At 44.1% G+C, this 23,837-nt stretch overlaps 1 protein-coding gene across 2 annotated transcripts in view; it reads left to right on the forward strand.

Annotated features, from left to right (window-relative positions):
• The window catches only part of LOC117512920 (kinesin heavy chain-like), a 74,043-nt gene that overhangs the window by 49,644 nt on the left and 562 nt on the right, over positions 1 to 23,837 (forward strand). The window contains exons 19-28 of one of the 2 annotated variants that reach the window (XM_034173146.1): positions 3,762 to 3,871; positions 3,961 to 4,062; positions 6,281 to 6,341; positions 6,460 to 6,531; positions 9,571 to 9,675; positions 18,514 to 18,730; positions 18,815 to 18,989; positions 19,412 to 19,491; positions 21,588 to 21,627; positions 21,755 to 21,843. In XM_034173146.1, coding sequence (XP_034029037.1) covers positions 3,762 to 3,871; positions 3,961 to 4,062; positions 6,281 to 6,341; positions 6,460 to 6,531; positions 9,571 to 9,675; positions 18,514 to 18,730; positions 18,815 to 18,989; positions 19,412 to 19,491; positions 21,588 to 21,627; positions 21,755 to 21,836 — 1,044 coding nt within the window. In that variant the 3' untranslated portion in view covers positions 21,837 to 21,843. The remainder of the gene's footprint in view (positions 1 to 3,761; positions 3,872 to 3,960; positions 4,063 to 6,280; positions 6,342 to 6,459; positions 6,532 to 9,570; positions 9,676 to 18,513; positions 18,731 to 18,814; positions 18,990 to 19,411; positions 19,492 to 21,587; positions 21,628 to 21,754; positions 21,844 to 23,837) is intronic. The other variant, XM_034173147.1, reaches the window with a different exon arrangement.

Genomic DNA, 23,837 nt, shown 5'->3' on the forward strand with positions numbered 1-23,837 from the left:
CTGGGCAGCCAGAGTTCTCTATATGTCCTTGTGCGCCCAAACCATGATGATACACTCTGACCAGATCCATTTCTAATGGAGAGATGTATTACACTGTCTCCTGGTTTGTTGGCTAATAGCCAACATTTATGTGTCAAGACAATATTGAATAAATGAGTGCACGTTTTACAAATTGTGGCCACGTTTAAGTAGATCGTGCGCTTGTTTTACTCAAACGATGCTTAAAACGTGCGCACAATATAATAAAATGTGTGCACAATATCATAAAACGAGCGCACAATATAATAAAACGTGCGCACAATATAGTAAAATGAGCGCACAATATAATAAAACGTGCGCACATTCTCTCCACATGCAAAACATTTTGTGATGACACTTCCAGGGCTCCTTAATATAGCAAGCAGGAGTTTAATCTTTTGAGTTCAGTGGACCAAGACCAGGGGCGTCGTGTACAAAAGACTTGATTTCCATGGCGTACGCCAAAACCCACTCTGGCCACGCCTCCATCTGAATATGCAAATGTATTGAAATAGTTTGGTTATGTCGTGCTATCGGCACCATAAGTGTGGAGTGTTGTGTGTTCGTTGACGTCCGCCATGATCTCTGTGTTGTGTGTAAAAATGAAAGAACCTTTAGAGATAACGTGCAAAAACAACGAAAGGTGTGTCTTGGTCCCTGTTCTGTCATGCAGCTCGCCGCAATGTAAATCAAAAATGAAATGAGTGCGTTCGTGTGTGTACATGTTGAACCGAGCTGCACGCACACACTGAAGTATAAAGATATTTGGTGCACAACGGCTGACAGTGTGTGACATTAACATTACACACACTTTTCATGACAAATACTGAACGCACTCGGGGGCTTCTTAAGAGGCTCATCTCTAGTTTCACCATCAGTGAAAAGAAAAGACATTAATAATAATAATAATGATAATAAACATTTGAATGTGCACATGCCCAAATGTGTCCACGCTGGTTTTTGTTTGGAACAATTACACGGATAACTTATTTAACCACCAAGCAGCCCCCCCATCGCACACCGTGCAGCCTCCAGCCTGATGCACATTTGCTCATCACATGTGATTTGAACATTGCTGTAATGAAAATGTTTCCTATTAACAAAAATAAATTCATAATGTGATGGCGCCTTTATGTGTGCAGTCAATAGCTCTGATCACATTAGTGAAACCGACTCTCGCTGAAAAATATGCTGTTGGAATGTGATGTACCTGGATTACATTCGGATGATTGCGTTCCACACAGCTGGCTTGGCTCGGTTCAGCTCAAGGTTGACTGGCACACTCCTGACTGATCACCCAGCTCACGCTGGAATGCCTCTGATGCCAGGAAGCCCAGCGTGGTCAGCACCTGTGTGGGCAGAGAGAACCCCTGGCTCCTCCCCATATTGCGCTCTGGGCTGACAGCAGTTCTGTGCGCAACTTCAGTAACAGTGGCTTTGGCAATCGAAATCAGATTATGAGCCAATTATCACTATTTTCAAGTAAATCCTTGCATTCCCTGTATACACGCTCGTGTCAGATTGCATCATTTGCAAGGTCCTCTAACAACGCTAACACAGCCACTGTTAGTGCCATTTTACGCATCACTTTGCGCATGCTTTTATATCCACCCATAACACCCATAACTGCAAACACGTGCATGTGTTAATTGTTCATCAGTGTGTCTCTGATGTGCACATCACTCTGATAACTTCATGTCTTCACACTATTAACAGTTCCCTGTGTCACCTTTACATGTTGACAGAGGAACAATAGCTGTAGAAACGTGTGTACGCCAGCCAGGATTTGTGCGTGACGCACCGCACATTTCCATGCTCATTTCACTTTTGATACATCTGAACGTTGACATGGAGATGGATGTACGCTACGTTTTTGTGCATAGCGCCTTTGTACATGAGGGTCCAGATGTCCAGACGTTTGGGTTGTATGTTGACACCTCGTTTGTTCCTCCACCAGTGAGATAAACATTTGTTAGCATTATGATGCAAAAAGTAATGAGCCATTTTTATTAAACATGGGTGGAGCATGTGCCAAGGACACACCTCTAAAATTTGATATGGATTCAGACTGATATTTGGACTCAGTCAGTTTATTTTTTTAAATTGTCATTAACATTTCAAAATATGGACTATTTGAATATTTTGACTGATTTCTCTAGAATTAATCCAGCTATCTTTGTTGGGAAAGTGTAGTGACACGGACCCACAACAGGGGGCGTAAATGAAGGGACAATGAAAATGCCAAAGATAACAATTTAATGTTGTGAAATGTGCACAACGGAATACAGATACGACTTTAGGTAACAGTCAATTAAACAATAGGTGACTTGTGGGCAGGCTTGAGGATAGGAGACGCCTGTCCAGAGAAGAGTCGGGCCCCACACTTTTTCCACTGCCAGCGGAGAATTGCAACACACCGAAGCCGCCAAGTCCTGAGTCCCCAGGTGGCCACTGCCTCCAACTGTCGGATCGGGTACTGCTGGCAGGAAGAACAAATAGATCAAGTGGGTGTGTGCACACCCAGCAAACAGTCAGCAAAAGTCACAGTCCCTTCCTGAGGGAATAATCCACCACTCCCAGGAAACAGGAACGCTAAGTACGTGCAGTACCAATAGTATATTTAAGTGATAAGTGAGGAGTGGGAAACGCCAACTCCTTCCAACTTCCACCACCCAGCTCCAAGCTGCGAGTATACAAAGTTACGACTGCCAAACTTAGAAATAAGAAATGTGCGAATGGCACAATAACGGCTGAGAGGTTTACCTGTCGGGTAATCTGATTTCTCAGCAGGGAGGTGGAGTTGCTGCCCGGCTTTTATGGGATGTGGTGATTGAAGGTTGATGTGTTACAGCTGTCACTCCAGGCTGCTCCTGGGAGGCGGCTGCGCCCTCTGGTGCCTTAAGTCCGCCATTCAGGCAGGGTGCCCTCTGGTGGTGGGCCAGCAGTACCTCCTCTTCAGCGGCCCACACAACAATCTTAATGAGACAAAACATGCGTATGTATCCCATAACAGTCTGTCCATGTCCTGTAGACCAGATACAGATTCTTTATTGTCATTGTAAGACATACAATGAAAGGTCAGGTGCAGCCTTTCAGTACAAATATAAACCAGAGTAAACCACATGCAGACTTAAAAGGTCTGGAGAAGAAAAGAAAAAGAAACATAAAATTCAACAGAATGAAAGAGGTTTGTTCAGAGCGCAAATTTTAAAAAAAAATTATAAGAATGTAGTAATAAAAAAGAGATTAAATATAAAAAAGAGAAAAGTATGTACAAAACTGGATATTTCAGTGGCAGTGGATATTGCACATAAACAAATATTTCCCTCATTTCGAGTGGGTCATGTGACCTGGCTGTTTGGTTCCAGTGGCATTAAAGCTCTAAGAGCAGTTAGGTAGAAACTGTTTTCAGTCTGTTTGTTCTTGCTTTAATGGCCCTGTACCGTCTGCCTCTAGAACTGTGGAGTTTGGTGGAGGAATGCGCTCTAAAGAACACCGTTCTGGTTTCTACTGTTTGTTCTCGAGAGGACAAAAAAAGTGATCACAGGTCCATTTTTCAGCTTGGTTGGCGTTGAACTGTAATGACTGACAGGTGTCCTCGGGTTTTGTTGTTCGTCGTAGAGGTCGCATCTATGGGCATGAGACAGATTGATGAGGACTTTTCTTAACTTTGTGTCGTTTTGAGTTAAAAAAAAAAACCCTTCTGAAGAGCATTTATTTTTATTTTACTATTTTATTTTTAGAAGGCTTCCCGCCAGCAAGGGGAGTCGCACCGTGGCCTCCATCACAAGCAGCTGGCGCGTCTCCGCGATGAGATGAATGAGAAGCAGAGGACCATCGATGACCTCACAGAGTCAGTAACAACCTACCTCTTAGAGGACGGGGTTGTTCTTTTTTGTTTTTAATCTAAATCTCTGCGCTTCTCTGTGTCTTGTCATTTAGTCGTAACTCCAAGCTGGAGCTGGAGCTGGCTCAGGTTCGCTCCGACTTCGAGCGTCTGAAGAGTCAAGACAGCACCAAGAGCGAGCGTCTGGAGGAGCTCTCGTAAGTGTCCACCGTCGTTTCCACAGCAGGGAAAATTAACACTGTTACCGATGGACTTTATCTGTCTTCCTTAAACACACAGTGTGAATTAATTTACTTATTTTGAGCAAAGAAACACACACTCACAAACACACACACACACACACACACACACACACACACACACACACACACACACACACACACACACACACACACACACAAAACACAAGTATGTCAACAAATAAAGAAACAATGATCGAAAAAGAGAAGGAAGAAGTACAGACTTACAAGTTCCCGCCCCTTCTTAATACTTATTGATTAAATTAATTGACAGTTTAGTGTATCTGTGCGTTGGAGTGTTTAGGGTGTCCCTGAAGAGCAGATGGGCTGACGTATGAACCCAGCCAATTACATTCTCCAGAATGCCTATTTCAATAAAATGTCTGATTTCATCACAAATAATACATAAATCACCAATAACTCACCCGTTTTTGTCCTTTTCTCAGTCGTTAAACATGTTTATTGTCAGTGAGTCCATTGGAAAGTTTTGTACATCCTCAAACGTTTAGCAGACATCAGACAGAGAACTTTCCTGATGGTTGTTTTGTCTTTTTTTTACTGGTCCATTCAACGTACACGGGCTTCTTGTGTCGACAGCAGAATTGCGTCTGCAGCGGCAGACAGCAGAAGGCGACGCAAGGCTTGGCGCACACCATCAGTCTGTGTTTGTCAAATTGTTCCCTCAGAGCCCGAAAACCACCAAAAACACACATTAGATGATTTCTGCTCCTGGACAAATCATGAATTAAATCAGTTCTAATCAGTTTAGTCACTCCGTCACAGCACGAAGTGCAACTGTCTGACTGCAAACATTCAAACTGACATCACTGTCATGTGACTCTCAAATCCAGATCTATCTTTCCCGGTCCTGAGGTTTTAAAAAGTCAAGTGCTTCTGGAGGTTGAATCGTAAACATTGCATTCAGAGGTGCATTAACAATGCTAGCTGTTAGCTGGGAGCCTGTGCACCATCTCACCTTTCACAGACATCAAAACCTTTTACTAACCAATGAGCTTTTATTTAGCTCTTGCAACAACACTAGACTTCTAGCAACTGAACCTTCACAGAGCTATCCATTGTCTCAGAACACTTCCTGTTTTCTTGCACAAGAGTCTTTCAAAATAAGAGCACATTTCAACATGATGATGATGATGATGATGATGATGTCATCACGGGTAAGATGCGGAGGTAACGAGAAAAAAATTGTGAAAACACATTTTTGTTTTTAGTGTGGTTTTATTTGTTTGTTTGCTTTGTGCAATGCATTTGGGTCACAACATTAATTTATTTGAGGTGGGCGTTTAATAAACTTTAAAAAAAATTCTGGTGGGCGTTTAACCAGCTTTCGTAAAAAGGGGGCGGGCTGACACTCAGCCCTTAGCACTCTGATGCACAGATACATTGATTACATCATTACCTGAATCCCATCTCCAAGTTATTTACAACCTAAATACCTGTTCAATGCCTTCAAATTCTATATGTGAGGAAAAAGGTTTTTACTAATTACATGAAGAAACCACAAGCAGGTCAGATTCAGTGGGGGGAACCATCTGCTGTGGCCAAAGTAACAAGACAGAAAGCACAGGACAGGGTGGACAAAAACAACAAGTCAGAAAGCACAGGAAGGGATGTAACATTGACTGCAGTGTCATTGTTAATTAGGATTTCTGAATGTGACATAAACCTCATGATGAAATCGTTTTGTAATTGAGTCATTTCAACTTTTAATTATTTCCTCACAGTATGCGATTGCTTTTAATGTTGTGATCAGGACAAAGTAATTTCTAAAACATGAATTTGCCGAGTGATTGTGAATGTTTTAAAATTGTGCACAATAGGGGCAGGGCTTCTTCTACCTGTCCAAATGTCTTTTTGACTGACCTTTGACTTTATGGACATGTTTAATGATTCATTCATTTAATGTTAAACTATAAAAAGAAACGGCTTTTTAAAACGCTAAAATAGTGGCTCTTTAAAGAGCCTTTGTTTTATTTAGAAACGTAGCAGCTGGTGTTGGTTTGCTGGACCCTCGGTACATTTAACCAGATCCAACGCGTCACACGCAAAGGGGGGCATTATTTGACTCTGACAAAGCCTGTGGTTTGAAAGGCCCTTTAGTGTGCCAGCAGCAGTTATCATGTCCCTGTTTTGATAAAGTGTTTTCTGTTTCTGGCAGATTCCTGCATGAGCGCCACGAGCAGACCAAACAGGACCTGAAGGGTTTGGAGGAGACTGTCGTGAGTGAAATACACGCCTCTGTCATGTGTTCATAACGAGCATTTGCGTTCTTCTCTTCTTAGCTCAAAGTGTATCAGAGTCCAGGTTCTTCCACATGTCCTCTCCTCTGTCCTCCAGGCCCGCGAACTCCAGACCCTCCACAACCTGCGCAAGCTGTTTGTTCAAGACCTCACGTCGCGGGTTAAAAAAGTACGCTGTGGAGACACGTGGAGATGGTTGGGCTTAATTAGGGTTTGAAAAGCATCTCCAAATCCTAAACGGCTGAATGATGTGGAAAATGCAAATACAGTGCAATGCAAAAAAACAAACAAAAAAAAAAAACAGTGATTTTTAATTTTACTTTGGGTTTTATTTGCATACAGCATGTTTTATGTGCTCAAATTAATTTCATTTCTTAATATTCATCCATTCCTGCCTTTCAGGCCTGTAAAAGCATCACTTTGTAATGTTGCCATTCCTTCTCACAACTCGTAGCAAACATGTTGGCGTTGGACTGATGAAGTGTTTCAGGTGTTATTTTGTCCCATACTTCCTGCAAACACGTTCTGACGTGTGCAACAGGGTCACCGTTGTTTCATTTTTCATTTCAAAATTCTCCACACATTCTCTGTTGGGGACAGGTCAGTCCAGTACCCAGAACCTCTTCTTCTGCAGCCATGTCTTTGTAATGGGTGCAGAATGTGGTTTTGCATTGTCTTGTTGAAAAATTCATGGACGTCCCAGAAAGTCATCTTAAAAGCAACCTTTGTTGCTCTAAAATCTCAGTGTACTTTTCTGCATTAATGCTGCATCACAGATTGTAAATGATGTTTGACAAGGACACGGACACAACCCCAGCCCAGGACAGACCCCAGCTTTTGGACTTGTCCTTAATAATGGTCGGTGGTCCTTCTTATCTTTGGCCCAGAACACAGTGTCCATTTCTTCCAAAAAAGGATCTGGGATACTGGGATCTGACCACAATACACACACCCACTGTGTAATGTAACCCAGATGCCTTCTGGCTTAAAACAGTCGACACCATGTCTGGACAAGGTTAACACAAGACTTCTTTTTTTATACAGTAAGGTTGTAAATGACGTCTGTGAATTGTAGAGCTTGACAAAGGTTTCACAAAATTAATCCCTTGCCCATGTGGTTATATCAGCTATTGATGAATAACGGTTCTTGATACAGTACCGTTTGGAGGATTGGACATCACAGCTTGCACTGTTGCCATTAACACACTGAAATTCCTCCAGATTCCTTCAATCATTTAATGATATTCTGCACTGTAGATGCAGGAATCTTAATTAACACATTCTTAGTGAACATCAGTATGGCTTTAGGAAAAATCGCACGACTTCATTGGCTTTGGTTGATTTTGTTGAACAGGTTACAAATGTAACAGAGAAGAAATACACTGTAGGTGTTTGATTTGATTTGCAGAAAACATTTGATACTATAGATCACACCTTACTATTGAATAAATTACAGAAGTATGGTATTAGTGGACTGGCCCTTGATTGGTTAACTAGTTATTTACAAGACGGGCACCAGTGTGTTCATTTTGGGGGGATAAACTCTGAATTTTTGAGGAGTTCATGTGGGTGCCCCAAGGTTCAGTCCTTGGGCTGTTACTGTTTTTATTGTACATTAATATTAGTTTGGTTTCTAATTTTGTGAGATGTATTTTATTTGTTGATGACACGACTGTGTTTGGTAGTGGGGATCATTTGGGACAGCTCCTGGACATGATGAAGACAGAACTTGAAAAATTTAAACATTGGTTTAATTTAAATAAGTTATCGCTTCATTTGGGTAAAACTAAGTGTATTATATTTGGAAATAAGCCTAGGAACATAAGTAGAAATTTATTATTGAATGATGTCGAAATTGAAATAGTATCTGAAACTAAGTTTCTTGGTGCTTTTATTGATGACAAACTAAGTTGGAAAACTCATATAAATTATGTTAAATCTAAAATCTCAAAAGTCACCGCAATTTTGTACAAAGTACAATACTTCCTCCCCCAGCATTCATTGGTTATGTTGTATCATTCTTTGCTTGTTCCATATATGACTTACTGCATTGAGGTATGTGGAAATACATATAAAACAAATATAAATCCAATATTTCTGTTACAAAAGAAAGCTATAAGAGTTATAAGTAAAAAACTATATGCCACAGCCAATGAATCCATTGTTTGCTTGTTTGCACATTTTGGAATTTTGGGACTTAGTTGATTATTTTGAGATACAGCTCATGTATGAAGTTAAAAATAGACTCTTACCTCAACATGTCCAGGAATTGTTTAAAATGAGGAGGATGATAACAGGAGTCCTGTTATCATCTGAGAGAAATTTCAGTATTTGACTGCTTAAAGTATCGTACTACTGTAAAAAGTCATTGTGTATCTGTTAAAGGGGTTAAAATCTGGAATGACTGTCCTGATAGTATTAAATTATCTGGTACTTTGCCTGGCCTGAAAAGATCTTATAAAAATAACAAAATTGCTTATTATAGTACAATATATGAAGTAAATTGTTTTTGGTTCTGTTCTTCTGTTTAATCTGTGCATCATACTGCTGATTGTTCTACTATGTTCGGATGTTTTGGTGTATTAACTAATCTACAAACCTTTTTGCTCATTTTCTTGTCCTTTTCTTTGTTCTAGTTGCTGTTATGAGTGCATATATATATGTGTGTATGATAACTCGTGATAGGGGTGGGTGTTTACAAGCCTTTGCGTCTGCCCAAAATTGTTTTTTTTTTTAATTGTTTGAGGCTTTGTTTGCTTTTGTTTTTCTTTGTTTGTGTTTGTGAGAGAGAAGAATTGTGTGTCTGCGCCAAATAAAAATTACAAATTAAATTCATTTCAGGAATATGCAAATTCCTTCTGAACTTTTTTTTTGAGGAGCCTAATCATGACTACAATCACTGTTTACATCAGCTGTTTGAAATAATACCAAATTAGAATTTTATACCTTATTAGTAGCCGTAAATTGCCCCATCCCAACTTTTTTGGAATGTGTTTCAGTCCTGAAATGCAGAAATGGATGAATATTAGTAAATTAAATTAAGGTGACCAACAAAACATAACACATCTTGGGTTCATTGTGTCTGCAAGGAAATAAAAGTGACATTAAATGTAAGAATTACCGCATTTTGTTTTTCACCAACCTTTGGTTATAATAAGCGATTTAACACTCAGTTTCTCATGTTGCCATTTTAACTTCTGCTCTGCAGAGTTCCGAAATGGAACCTGATGATAGCGGGGGGCCTTGCACCCAGAAGCAGAAGATTTCCTTTCTTGAGAATAACCTGGACCAACTTACAAAGGTTCACAAACAGGTGAGAAACTTTAAGAGTTGCTCTGCACTCTGTCCAGAATTAAGACGCATTTATATGTCATATATATATATATATGTCATATGTCATATGGCTAACATACTGGCATATTGTGGAACTATGCTTCATATCTTTCCTGGTTCTCTCCCTCAGCCCCAACCAGTCCCAGCAGAAGACTGCCCCTCCCTGAGCCTGGTTCTGCTGGAGGTTTCTTCCTGTTAAAAGGGAGTTTTTCCTTCCCACTGTAGCCAAGTGCTTGCTCACATGGGGTCGTTTTGACCGTTGGGGTTTTACATAATTATTGTATGGCCTTGCCTTACAATATAAGGCGCCTTGGGGCAACTGTTTGTTGTGATTTGGCGCTATATAAAAAAAAATTGATTGATTGATTGATTGATCTTTTTAAATTCACTTTATTAGTAATGGAACAGGTCTCAGCCTCAACTTTATCTAGATTCTGGGTCTGTTAGTGAAGCTTAGGGCTAACGGCCAGCGATCACCTTAGTATTTTCTTTGCTTTCCTGTTGATTTACTGCTGATGAATTATACCTTAGGTGTAGTTTTTCTGGGAGACTGATTCTGCTCTTTTTCTCTCTGTCCGAGGTGCGGCTACCAATCACAGGATGCCGGACTGACAGACTGCACACTGCAGTCTGCGTTTGGAATGGACGTTGCCGTGGCAACAGGCCCACTGACTGGATGACTCCCGTCTGTGGCATAACCGCCTGCATGGATGTCTAATCAAATACATATTCTTTTGTTATTATGTCATGCTGTTTTGATTTCCTGTTTTCTGTTTTGTCAGCTTTGTAAAACTCTGTAAAAACCTTGTAATTATTCAAATGGCCCAAGCAGAGGGTCACCCCTTTGAGTCTGGTCTGCTTGAGGTTTTTTCCTCAAATCATCAGAGGGAGGTTTTCCTTCCCACTGTCATCTGTGTTCTTGCTCTGGGTATTGGTAAGGTTAGACCTTACTTGTGTGAAGTGCCTTGAGGCAGTTTTGTTGTGATTTGGCACTATACGATGTCTGTTAGAAAAGTATCCGACCTTATTATTTTTTAAAAAACCATATGGATTTGAATCACGTGTGATTGCGTCAGACAAGCTTGAACCCTCGTGCACATGCGTGAGTTTTTTCATGCCTGTCGGTTGCGTCATTCGCCTGTGAGCAGGCTTGGAGTGAGGTGTGGTCCACCCCTCTCGTCTATTTTTTATTGCGAATAAATGTCTGAACGATTTGGAGCTTTGCTGCATCAGTTTTTTTCCAGAAACTGTAAGAGACCGTTCAAAAAATTAATATGGCTTTCAGGGACCATTTTATGGGGATTAAACAGATTACGGGGTGTTACTGCCCCTTTAAGGACGGCCCACAACTGCTGAGAGCGCGGCGTGCTCCCAGCCCCCATTGACAGGCTGACACCCCGCTGGAACAACCAGATCATTTCCAACGTGAAAGCTTTGTTGATCCGGGACCTCGTCTGACTTTCACAAAAAGGCAGAAGATGTGGACATCAGCACTTTATCGGCACATTCCACTGTTACAGGAGTTTTTTTCATGCAAAAAGAAGCGGAGGGACACGCCACCGTGCTGTTCATTACGCGGGACAAAACCACCTCGGTGTTGGTCTCTCAGGACAGCTGTCAGGTGGATTTCAGATGGATTCCGGTTGCTTTCCAGTCGTGTGAATATCCGATTATGATTGTGCATGAGCTGGACAGGCCAGAACATGTCCCGTGAGGCTTCATCACGGCGTTGCTTTGCGCCGAGCGGCTGCACCGCGACGCGTAGAACTCCTCCGCACGTCTATCTTAATGTGCCGGAAAAGTGCTGATGTCCACGTCTGTTCACAATTCCTGTACTAGTCAGATGACATACCGGATCAAGACAGCGTCCAGTTTAAAAATGAACGGCACATTTCACTGTTACAGGAGTTTTTGTCATGGAAAGAGAAGCTGCTCAACCGTGCGTCGCGGTGCAGCCGCTCGGCGCAAAGCAACGCGGTGATGAAGCCTTCCAGGACATGTTCTGGCATGTCCAGCTCATGCACAATCACAATCGGATAATCACACGACTGAAAAGCAACCGACAGCCGTCTGAAATCCACCTTTAAGCCGTCCTGTGAGACCAACACTGAGGTTGTTTTGTGCCGCGCCATGAGCGGCACGGTGGTGCGTCCCTCCGCTTCTTTTTCCATGAAAAAAACTCCTGTAATGGTGGAATGTGCCGATAAAGTGCTGATGTCCACATCTTCTGCCTTTTTGTGAAAGTCAGACGAGGTCCCGGATCAACAAAGCTTTCACGTTGGAAATGATCTGGTTGTTCCAGCGGGGTGTCAGCCTGTCGATGGGGGCTGGGAGCACGATGCGCTCTCAGCAGTTGTGGGCCGTCCTTAAAGGGGCAGTAACACCCCGTAATCTGTTTAATCCCCATAAAATCATCCCTGAAAGCCATATTCATTTTTCGAACGGTGTCCACCTGGAGGTCTCTCACAGTTTCTGGAAAAAAATTGATGCAGCAAAGCTCCAAATTGTTCAGACATTTATTCGCAATAAAAAATAGACGAGAGGGGTGGACCACACCTCACTCCAAGCCTGCTCACAGGTGAATGACGCAACCGACAGGCATGAAAAAACTCACGCATGCGCACGAGGGTTCAAGCTTGTCTGATGCAATCACACGTGATTCAAATCCATATGGTTTTTGAAAAAAATAATAAGGTCTGATACTTTTCTAACAGACCTTGTATAAATGAAAATAAATTGAAATGGAATTGCACTTGAGCAAATAAAAATAGTGCAGTCAACATGAACTCCAGATGTAGAGAGACTGCCTTGGTCAGGGGCAGGGAAAGAAGCAAACTATAAATAAGCATGTTTCTGATGCATATGTACGAGGTCTGTTAGAAAAGTATCCGACCTTATTATTTTTTTTCAAAAACTATATGGATTTGAATCACGTGTGATTGCGTCAGACAAGCTTGAACCCTCGTGCGCATGCGTGAGTTTTTTCACGCCTCTCGGTTGCATCATTTGCCTGTGGGCAGACTTTGAGTGAGCACTGGTCCACCCCCCTCGTCGGAATTCCTTTGTCTGACTTCTTCCTGAGAGACTGGCGCTTTGCTTGATCATAATTTTTTCAGAAACTGTAAGGCACATCCCAGTGGACACCATTCGAGAAATTCAGATGGTTTTCCGTGAAAATTTTAACGGCTGATGAGAGATTAAGGAGTGTTACTATCGCTTTAAGGACAGCCCATGGAGCCGGACGGCGCGCCGCACCCCAAGCCGCCGTCGTCAGCCTGTTTCGACCTGAAAACTTCCAAATTTAAGCCTCTGTTGACCCAGGACGTCGTGAGATAACACAGAAGTTTCAGAAGAGGTCGGGATCAGTAGTTTATCTGGACATTCTGTTGTGTGGGCCGCTGAAGAGGAGGTACTGCTGGCCCACCACCACCAGATGGCGCCCTGCTTGGAGTGCGGGCTTCAAGCACGAGAGGGCGCCGGAGCCACTGGGAGTGACAGCTGTCACTCTTCATCAGCACCAGCTGTCACTCAGTCAACTCATCACCATCTCCATAAAGGCCGGACTGCGACTCCACCTCCTCGCCGAGAAATCAACTACCATTCAGGTAACTTCTCTGCTGATTTACATTAAGTAATAATCTGAACATCTTTGCAGCCGTTTTCCTGTGGTGTGTCCTTATCTGTGGGATTGGCGTTTGGTGTGGACTGCGACGGCTTCGCCTCACACCCCAAACCAGATAAGTGGTTAAACAGGAGCTGCACGAGTGTGTGATTGGAGGTGGAGGTGCTTCCTCCGTAAAGAACACAGACTGTGGGATTACTGAGTGTGCGAACTCACACTCATCAATACTGTTTCTGTTCTCTGCCAGCAGTACCGGGTCTGACTGCTGAAGACAGTGGCCACCTGGGGCGCAGGGCTTGGCGGCTCCGGTGTTCTTCAGGTCCGTTGGTGGTGGAAGCTGTGTGGGATCCGGCTCTTCTCTCGCCAGACGTCTTCTATCTTCGAGCCTGCCCACACGTCACCTTGTGTATAATTGACATTCCACCATATTGTTTTTGTCTGTACTTCGTTGTGCGATTCACAACATTAAATTGTTACTTTTTGGCTTATCCATTGTCCGTTCATTAATGCCCCCTGTTGTGGGTCCGTGTCACGACACTTTCACAACAGGATTTCTCGGCCAGCGTCATGGATCCCGAGGGGCGTCAACCATCGCTTGAACAGCCAATGGAAGAGCGAGGTGCACAGGCGCCAGCAGGAGGCGTGTTAGGTGAGCTGCAGCACATCTTAACCGCTTTTACTGCTCGGTTGGACTTAGTCACTGAGCAGAGCAGTGTTCTCAATCGTAGGATGGAGGCTCTCACCGCCCAGGTGGAAACGCATGCTCAGGGCGCAGCTGCAGCACATCCTCCTGCTGACCGAATGCCAGAGACAGACATTCCACTGGTCGTTCAACAAACCCCCCCCACCTTCTCCTGAAGCATACATAAGCCCTCCGGAGCCGTACGGAGGCTGTGTGGAGACATGCGCGGACGTCTTGATGCAGTGCTCGCTCGTCTTTTCATAGCGTCCCGTCATGTACGCGTCAGACGCTAGCCGGGTGGCTTACGTTATAAATTTGCTTCGAGGAGAGGCACGCGCCTGGGCTACGACGCTCTGGGAGCAAAATTCACAGCTCCTAACAATTTACACTGAGTTTGTGAGGGAGTTCCGACAGGTGTTCGACCACCCTCATAGAGGCGAGACCGCTTCAAGCGTGCTGCTGTCGATACGGCAGGGACGTCGGAGCGCAGCGAAGTATGCAGTCGACTTCCGCATCACGGCAGCGCGAGCCGGCTGGAATGCTGTTGCGCTCCGCGCCGCCTTTATAAACGGACTGTCTCTGGTCCTTAAGGAGCACCTGGTGGCGAAGGACGAGCTGCGGGATTTAGACGGGCTTATCGACCTGGTTATACGGTTAGACAACCGATTAACAGAACACCGACGGGAGCGAGACGAGGGGCGTGGTCAGGCACAAGCCGTCCCTCTTCCTCCCAGGTCTGAAAGGGAGCCGACTTCCCCACGCTCCACAGCCAGGGCTCTTCACGTGACGACAGCTCCCCCTGCTGACGTTGCTATGGAAATGAGCAGGGCCAAAAAGCGATCAGATCAGAGACAAAGGAGGCTGATCCGTGGAGAGTGTTTTCTCTGCAGCTCAACCGAGCACACACAGAGAGAATGCCCCAAACGGTCAAAACAGCAGCACTCGTCCTTAGAGACTGGGCTAAGGGTGGGTCACAACACCCACACGGGGAGACCCCGAAGATCTGCACGAATCCCAGTCACGATCCTGAGTGGAGATCTAACCCTTCACGCCCCAGCACTGGTGGACACGGAGTCGGAGGGGAATCTGCTGGATAGCAGATGGGCAAAGGAGGTTGGGCTCCCTCTAGTGGCCTTACCATCACCATTGTCGGTGCGGGCACTAGATGGCACCCTTCTTCCACTAATCACACACCAGACACAGCCAGTGACATTGGTGGTGTCTGGGAATCACAGGGAGGAGATTGTGTTTTATGTAACACCTTCTACCTCCCGAGTGATTTTGGGTTTTCCATGGGTGTTAAAACACAATCCCCGGATTGATTGGCCGTCTGGGGTTGTGGTTCAGTGGAGCGAAACCTGCCACCGGGAGTGTTTAGGATCCTCGGTTCCACCCGGTGTGACAGCTAAGGAGGAGGCATTAGTCCCCCCCAATCTGGCGGCGGTGCCAGCTGAGTACCATGACCTTGCTGACGTCTTCAGCAAGGATCTGGCACTCACGCTGCCCCCACACTGTCCGTACGATTGTGCCATTGATTTGATACCGGGCGCTGAGTACCCGTCCAGCAGGCTGTACAACCTCTCACGTCCGGAACGCGAATCAATGGAGACCTACATCCGGGACTCGTTAGTTGCCGGGTTGATCCGGAACTCCACCTCCCCGATGGGTGCTGGTTTCTTTTTTGTGGGCAAGAAGGACGGCGGACTCCGTCCATGCATTGATTACAGAGGGCTGAACGAGATCACGGTTCGCAACCGATACCCGCTACCTCTGTTGGATTCAGTGTTCACGCCCTTGCATGGAGCCCAAGTTTTCACAAAATTGGATCTTAGGAATGCTTATCACCTGGTTCGGATCCGGGAGGGAGACGAGTGGAAGACGGCATTTAACACCCCGTTAGGTCACTTTGAGTACCTGGTCATGCCGTTCGGCCTCACCAATGCGCCCGCGACGTTCCAAGCGTTGGTTAATGACGTCTTGCGGGACTTCCTGCATCGGTTTGTCTTCGTATATCTAGACGATATACTCATCTTTTCTCCGGATCCTGAGACCCATGTCCAGCATGTACGTCAGGTCCTACAGCGGTTGTTGGAGAACCAGCTGTTTGTGAAGGGCGAGAAGTGCGAGTTCCATCGCACTTCTTTGTCCTTCCTGGGGTTCATAATCTCCTCCAACTCCGTCGCCCCTGATCCGGCCAAGGTTGCGGCGGTGAGAGATTGGCCCCAACCAACAAACTGTAGGAAACTGCAACAGTTCCTTGGTTTTGCAAATTTCTACCGGAGGTTCATCAAGGGCTACAGTCAGGTAGTTAGCCCCCTGACAGCCCTGACCTCCACTAAGGTCCCCTTCACCTGGTCGGATCGGTGCGAAGCCGCGTTTAGGGAGTTGAAACGGTTCTCGACTGCACCGGTTCTGGTGCAGCCTGATCCCAATCGCCAGTTTGTAGTCGAAGTGGACGCCTCTGACTCAGGGATAGGAGCCGTGCTATCCCAGAGCGGGGAGTCCGACAAGGTTCTCCATCCATGTGCCTACTTTTCCCGCAGGTTGACCCCGGCTGAAAGGAACTATGACATCGGCAATCGGGAACTTCTTGCGGTGAAGGAGGCTCTTGAGGACTGGAGACACCTGTTGGAGGGAGCATCGGTACCATTTACAGTTTTCACGGACCATCGGAACCTGGAGTACATTCGGACCGCCAGGCGTCTGAACCCCAGGCAAGCCCGCTGGTCGCTGTTCTTCAGGCGTTTTGACTTCCGGATCACCTACCGCCCCGGGACGAAAAACCAACAATCTGATGCCCTGTCCCGGGTGCATGAAGAGGAGGTCAAGACCGAGCTGTCAGACCCCCCTGAAACCATCATCCCTGAGTCCACTGTCATGGCCACCCTCACCTGGGACGTGGAGAAGACCGTCCGGGAGGCCCTGACATGGAGCCCGGACCTGGGGACAGGTCCGAAGGACAAATTGTATGTCCCACCAGAGGCCAGGGCTGCGGTCCTTGACTTCTGTCACGGTTCCAAGCTCTCCTGTCATCCAGGGGTGCGAAGGACCGTGGCAGTGGTCCGGCAGCGCTTCTGGTGGGCGTCTATGGAAGCCGACGTCCGGGAGTATGTCCAGGCCTGCACCACCTGTGCCAGGGGCAAAGCCGACCACCACAAGGCCCAAGGCCTCCTCCAGCCTCTGCCCATGCCTCATTGCCCCTGGTCTCACATTGGCCTGGACTTTGTCACGGGCCTCCCGCCGTCCCAGGGCATGACTACCATCCTCACGATAGTGGACCGGTTCTCCAAGGCGGCCCACTTCGTGGCCCTCCTGAAGCTCCCGACGGCCCAGGAGACTGCAGACCTCCTGGACCACCATGTCGTGCGTCTGCATGGGATTCCATCGGACATTGTCTCGGATCGTGGTCCTCAGTTCTCCTCCCAGGTCTGGAAGAGTTTCTGCAGGGAACTGGGGGCCACCGTCAGTCTCTCGTCTGGGTACCACCCCCAGACGAACGGGCAGGCAGAGCGGACGAACCAGGAACTGGAGCAGGCCCTCCGCTGCGTGACCTCCGCGCACCCGACGGCCTGGAGTGACCATCTGGCCTGGATGGAGTACGCTCATAATAGCCAAGTTTCATTTGCCACCGGCCTCTCCCCGTTTGAGGTGTGTTTGGGGTACCAGCCCCCATTGTTTCCGCTAGTGGAGGGAGAGGTCGGGGTGCCCTCGGTCCAGGCCCATCTGAGGAAGTGCCGTCGGGTGTGGTGTACCGCCCGCTCTGCCCTGCTCAGAGCCCGGACGAGGGCTAAGGCCCATGCAGACCGCCGGCGTTCCCCGGCCCCTGCATACCAGCCCGGGCAGGAGGTTTGGCTATCCACAAAGGACATCCCCCTGCAGGTGGAATCCCAGAAGCTCAAGGACAGGTACATAGGACCTTTTGCCATACTCAAAGTCCTCAGTCCGGCCGCAGTGAAGCTGAAGCTACCAGCTTCACTGCAGATTCATCCAGTGTTCCATATCTCACGGATCAAACCCTACCACACGTCGACTCTCTGCACCCCCGGACCGGCGCCGCCTCCTGCCCGGATCATAGATGGAGAGCCTGCCTGGAGGAGGGTTCAAGCTTGTCTGATGTAATCGCACGTGATTCAAGTCCATATAGTTTTTGAAAAAAATAAAAACGTCGGTTTGTTTTCTAATAGACCTCGTATATGTTTAAGTATCTATTGTGGTAGATTTTGAGAGGCAAGTCAGCAAAAATAATCCTCTCCTCCCAGATGGCTGAATGGTGCTGCAGTGCTTCAGAAATTTTCAGCTTAAACGCACTCCGCGTGTGCACACAAAAGAAGCAATGCACTCTCAACAAAGATACTGGGTGCAGCTTTTTTCTGCAGGCGGTCACGTGCGCGTCTTTCTCATTTGGAGTGATTTAAAAAAAAAAGATGGTGGTGCAAAGGAAAAACACGATATGGACACAGGGGCATATGTTTACATATTTCTGCTTCTTCTTTCTCTCTGTTTTCTGTCTCCAGCTGGTTCGTGACAATGCAGATCTGCGTTGTGAGCTTCCAAAGCTGGAAAAACGGCTTCGGTCTACTGCTGAGAGAGTTAAGGCCCTGGAGACTGCACTGAGGGATGCCAAGGAGGGTGCCATGATGGACCGACGCCGCTACCAGCAGGAAGTCGACCGCATCAAGGATGTCATGAGGGCAAAGAATGCGCTGAGGCGCCCCCATGCAGCACAGATTGGTACTACACTGCAGTGTCCTCATTTGCTGAACACTTTTTATGATGATGATCAGAATCATTGATGTCTCTGTCCTCTATCCACAGCTAAGCCGGTGAGGCCAAAGCAGCTCACCGTCTGCTCTCCAACCAACCCATTCTATGCCTACATCCGTGCCACTGAGCATGCCAACACTTACAGCAATACCCTCTTCCAAAACAGCGTGACACAACCGAGCGCCGCCAGCAACACCTGCAACCCCAACTCTGTCCAGATCAACACGTACGTCCTTTAAAGAACCGTACTCGCCCGCTGGAGGGCCCGTGGCCGAGCATCGGCCCTCCCCCTTTTTGAAGGAAGTTGGTTAATTAAATTAAATTACAAAGGACACATTTAATGAATAAGAAAAGGACAAAAATATGTGGACACCAGCAGGTGAGTTATTTGTGGTTTATGTTTTATTTGTGATGAAATCAGACATTTTACTATAACTGGTATTCCGATGAAGACAATATTGTCCGTGCCTGTGCATTGGCCCATCTTCAGGCAGAATTCCACGTGGCGGGCCCTGGGCACTCTGACGGGCGAATAAAGTATCTCCAGAAACAGCAGATAGATGTTCTTCAGACTGAAACAACAACAAACCCAATCTAATGTATGAACTCTGATTTCTATGTTTGAATATCTTGTGTGGTGTTTCACAGAGTTTCCACGGCGCTGGGATACAGAGCAGGCAGATATACCGGTGACATTCTGGAGTCCTTCCCACTCAACATTGACAACGGTACGATCTCACAAACAAGCACACATTATCAGTCTGCACAGGTCCAAAGTACCCAAAATACAAATCCAGTGAACCGACTGTTACGAAAAAAAAACAACAAAAAAAGGTTTTGCTCCTTACAGGTAGTTTCCCCTCCATGTCAACTGCCTGATGGGGTTGCCACAACCACGTCTGATGGAATTTAGGTGTTAAAGCTGTACGCCCTTTCAAATTTTGCTAAACTGATCAAATTAATTTTCTGCTGAAATCCAAACATGATAGTGTCGGTTTGTTTGTTTGAGCATATTAATCTGGGGGGAATTTCCAGAGGGAAAAAAAAATCCTGTCCCGTCCCACTCCTGGTAAAATGACTCCCACTCCCATCCTGCTCCCATTCAGAATGACTCCCGCTCCTGTACTGCTCCCATTTTTTCCTTTTTTAGTTTTTAGGCTTTAGTGTTCTGCAGTTTTATTTCAGAAGATATGGCAACAGAAATAGTTAATCTGTGGTAATACAGGGAGGCAGTTATTGCCTTAATAAAAAAAAAAACTTCACTAAAAGACATAAAACATAAATAATCCATGGCTTGTGGTCTTACAGTTTTTCAAAATGTGGTGATGGACATGTAATGATCCTGACATTTACTTTGACTTCTATTTCTTTAACTGCAGACTGTATGAAACCAACATATTTTATGTTTTGTGAGGTCAGCTTTATTTTATTTGTTAATATATATCCATTCCTACATTTAAGGCCTACAGCATTTTCCAAGGAAAAAAAGGTTGGGACAGGGCAGTTTATTCTAAATGTAAGAAATAATTAATACTTTTTACAGCCAGTTTTCTTGAGAAATGTCAGATGAATAATAATTTCCAACTCACTGAATTTGTCTTAAACTTCATTTATATCAATCATTCAGAAGTACAAACAGTGTGGCACTTTATGGTAAATCTGTGTCAGGTAGGCAGTTCTCAAAAACTAAATGTCCATGCTGGAAGAAGACAAGTGAGGGAAGCCACCAAGACAACTCTGGAAGAACTTTTGGCTTCTGTGGGTGTGAGTGGAGAAACTGGGAATAGTGCAACATTTTTATTTTTAATCTTTATTTTACAGTCCCAACTTTTTCTGATTTGTGGTTGTTTCTGTTGCATTTCTGAAATTACAGAACTGCTATAAAGAAAAGTGTTAACATTTTATTGTTTTTTCAAACTTTGTAGAACAAACACAAATACCAAACTCTTATAAAGAAGGAAAAAATACACAAACGTGAAGGAAAAACTGAACAGTGCTGATTTGACTCTCATGATTTTTGAAAATAATAACAGGTAACTTACTTTGAAATAAATGAAACGCAGAGCTGCAGCCTAATAACTTTGAAAAATAAAAATCAGCAGCTTGTATTTTTATTCAAACTAGAGTTCATTTCCTCTTTTTTTTTCTCCTCCTCTGTCATGTTTTGTGCTTGAACATAAAATGACATTAAGCCATCTAAAATAAATAACTTTGGAAAATAACAGCCTGTTAAAAGTTCAGAGTTCTCAGCTGCTTTATGCAATTTCTGCCTCTGAACATCACTACAGAGTTTCTCCACATCATGTTGGGAAAGTGTAACGACACAGACCCACAACAGGGGGCACAAATGAACAGACAATAGATGAGCCAAAATACAACACTTTACTGTTGTAAAATGTGCACAACGAGAATACAGACAAATACAGAATTTGGATTACAATCAAAATGTACAAGGTGACGTGTGGGCAGGCTCGAGGGTAGGAGACGTCCGTCCCGAGAAGAACCGCTTTCGGCCTTCTTTTTCAAAAATTGACCACCCAGATGATGGCAGGACGGCTTGCTGCCTAAAACCTTGGTTCCCGCTCCCACCTGCTCCCGTGAACGTTTAATCCCATACCGTCCCATTCATGGGATAAATAGCAAAGTTGACTCCTATCCAATGGGAATCCCACGGGAATCCCGTGACCTGTGAGATTCCCGAAAAAATGTCAGCCTCTAGTGTGCACTTCATTTTCTTCCACACAAGTATGTTTTATTCAAATTGACTCATTATTCTAAACAGTAAATTAAAAATCAGATCAACGTGCTGTTGTGTTTATTTCAGGCAACACCATCAGTGAGACGCGAGACATCAATGACAACAGGTGAGAAAACGCAAACCCAGAACCTTCGTTCTGATCATTGGCGTTCAATCGGGATCCGATGAAATGTTTCACGTGCGATTTGTCGGCCGTGTGTGTGTGTGTGTGTGTGCGTGTGTGCATGCGTTAACAGGAGTGAAGTTCACTGTGGCAGTGAGGTGGATGATTCAAACAGGCAATACATCCTTCAGCAGGAGACCGCCGCGAGTTAATAGAACGGTACCGAACACACGCATTCATTAAAATAATACATGCCAGAATAATGTGTTGCTGATATAAATGATTTCATCTGAAGTGCTGAAAAATGATATCAACATAGAAAATGATGTAATTTTGTTCTTCTTTGTGGCCTTCGTGGTGCACATGTCCATCAAAAATGTCTTATCTTAAAAGAGTTTTAAATTTTTATTAAGATCACTTTTCCCCTGGTCTCAATAACAAAGTACACAACAACAAGAACAAAGGTCTTTTATATTATTCTGCACACAGACACTATTAAAAAAAATAAAATAAAATTCTGTATATTTTGAATTGAACTCCATTGTGGGGAAGTGGTGTCAACTAAAATTTATTTTAGATTTTAAATCTTCACAATTTGCTGTAAAATAATGACTGGAAACATCTGTGATAGAAGTAATGTACAAGTGAATAACACCACATTTATTATCATTAAATAAACACCTGCTGCTGTATCACAGAAAATCAGTGACTTTGTTCACTGTGAAGTCATTATACACACTTATAGTTATTTAATTTACTGCAAAATCTTGACTGAAAATTTCTGCAAAAGTACCGCAGCTTGTAGTCAGTAATTTACTGCCAGTTTAAATGTGTTTACATAAACTAAAGGTTTCAAACAGATATTTTCTCATCTTTTATTTTATATATGAATCTCTAAACCAACAATAATGTTGTCATTTTGCAGAGTTCAAACTGATTTTGTATCACCAGATTTAATGCTGCTTTTAAAATGTGTAAAAAAAACCAGTTTCAAACCAGATATCGGCTGTATTTGAACTGATTTTAAATAATTAACTAGCGTGTTGTCCGTGGGGATCCACAGGCTCTAGATTGGGTCGTGTTTATAAAATAGGCAGCTGACATTTTTCAAGGATGGCAATAAATTATGCAGAGTTTCTATAATGCGTTGGAAAGTCTTGTGAGTCCAGAATGTTTTTCGAACCTTAGACCTCAACAGTTTTTAGAAGTAGAACTCGAACCCTTTTATTTCCTGTTAATTATGTCATTTTTTATGTTAATTTACTGCCTTAATGGATTTATAAATTGTTTAGGTTCTTGTTATCATATGCACACTATTATTATGATTATTATTATTATTTCTACTTCTATTTTGTCATTTGATTTTTAAATGGACCACATTGAAAATAAGTGTTTTCACTTTCTTATGTCATGCATGTATTTTTAATGTATTTACAATTATATTATGTACTTACATTGAACTTACTAAAAATCATGCACACACGCACTCACACTTTTAATAATATACATATGATTTACTACCCCTTGCTGGAATGGCCTTGTGATTCCAGAATGTAGTTGGCAACATCCGTTGTTCAGTGTTGTTGGTAATATCTGTAGTTTCTCCAAAATATTTGTCCTATCAATGTTCTATTTTGGTGCCGTTCATCCTTGACCCAAAATACATAAAGACACCAAACAGAAAATGTCAGCTCTCCCCGGTTTTGCCGTGATCAAAGCTGTACGCACTCAGAGGCCACTTGGCTGTTATAATGTAGATGTGACAAACTTACCAAAAGCCAACTGAATATTTTTGTGTTTCAGGTTTTTGTCAATAAAACTCATTTGAAGTCACATTTATGTCTGAAGATATTCTTATTTTCAGATTTTTTAAAATAAATTAAATAATTATTTGAGAGATCATGAAATAATTAATTTATCATTAGTACTGTATTTTCCAGACAATAAGTTGCATCTTTTTCTGTATCATCAGCTCATTAATTTGTGTCATTTTTGCGTGTTGTTGTTGTTGTTGTGTACGTCTTATTATTGGCATTTATTCTTTTATTATTGGAATTTATTTTGTTTCATCCTTTGATTCTGTGAAAGTCCAATTATAAATAGCTACTATAATTATTAATATGAATGACAAATACTTGATTCTTCTGTATGTAAGTTGCAACTGAGTAGAAGTTGCAGGATCTCCCAAACTATAAAAAAGTGACTTTTACTCC

This window comes from Thalassophryne amazonica, chromosome 6, assembly GCF_902500255.1.
Source record: "Thalassophryne amazonica chromosome 6, fThaAma1.1, whole genome shotgun sequence".
Classification (NCBI taxonomy): Eukaryota; Metazoa; Chordata; class Actinopteri; order Batrachoidiformes; family Batrachoididae; genus Thalassophryne; species Thalassophryne amazonica.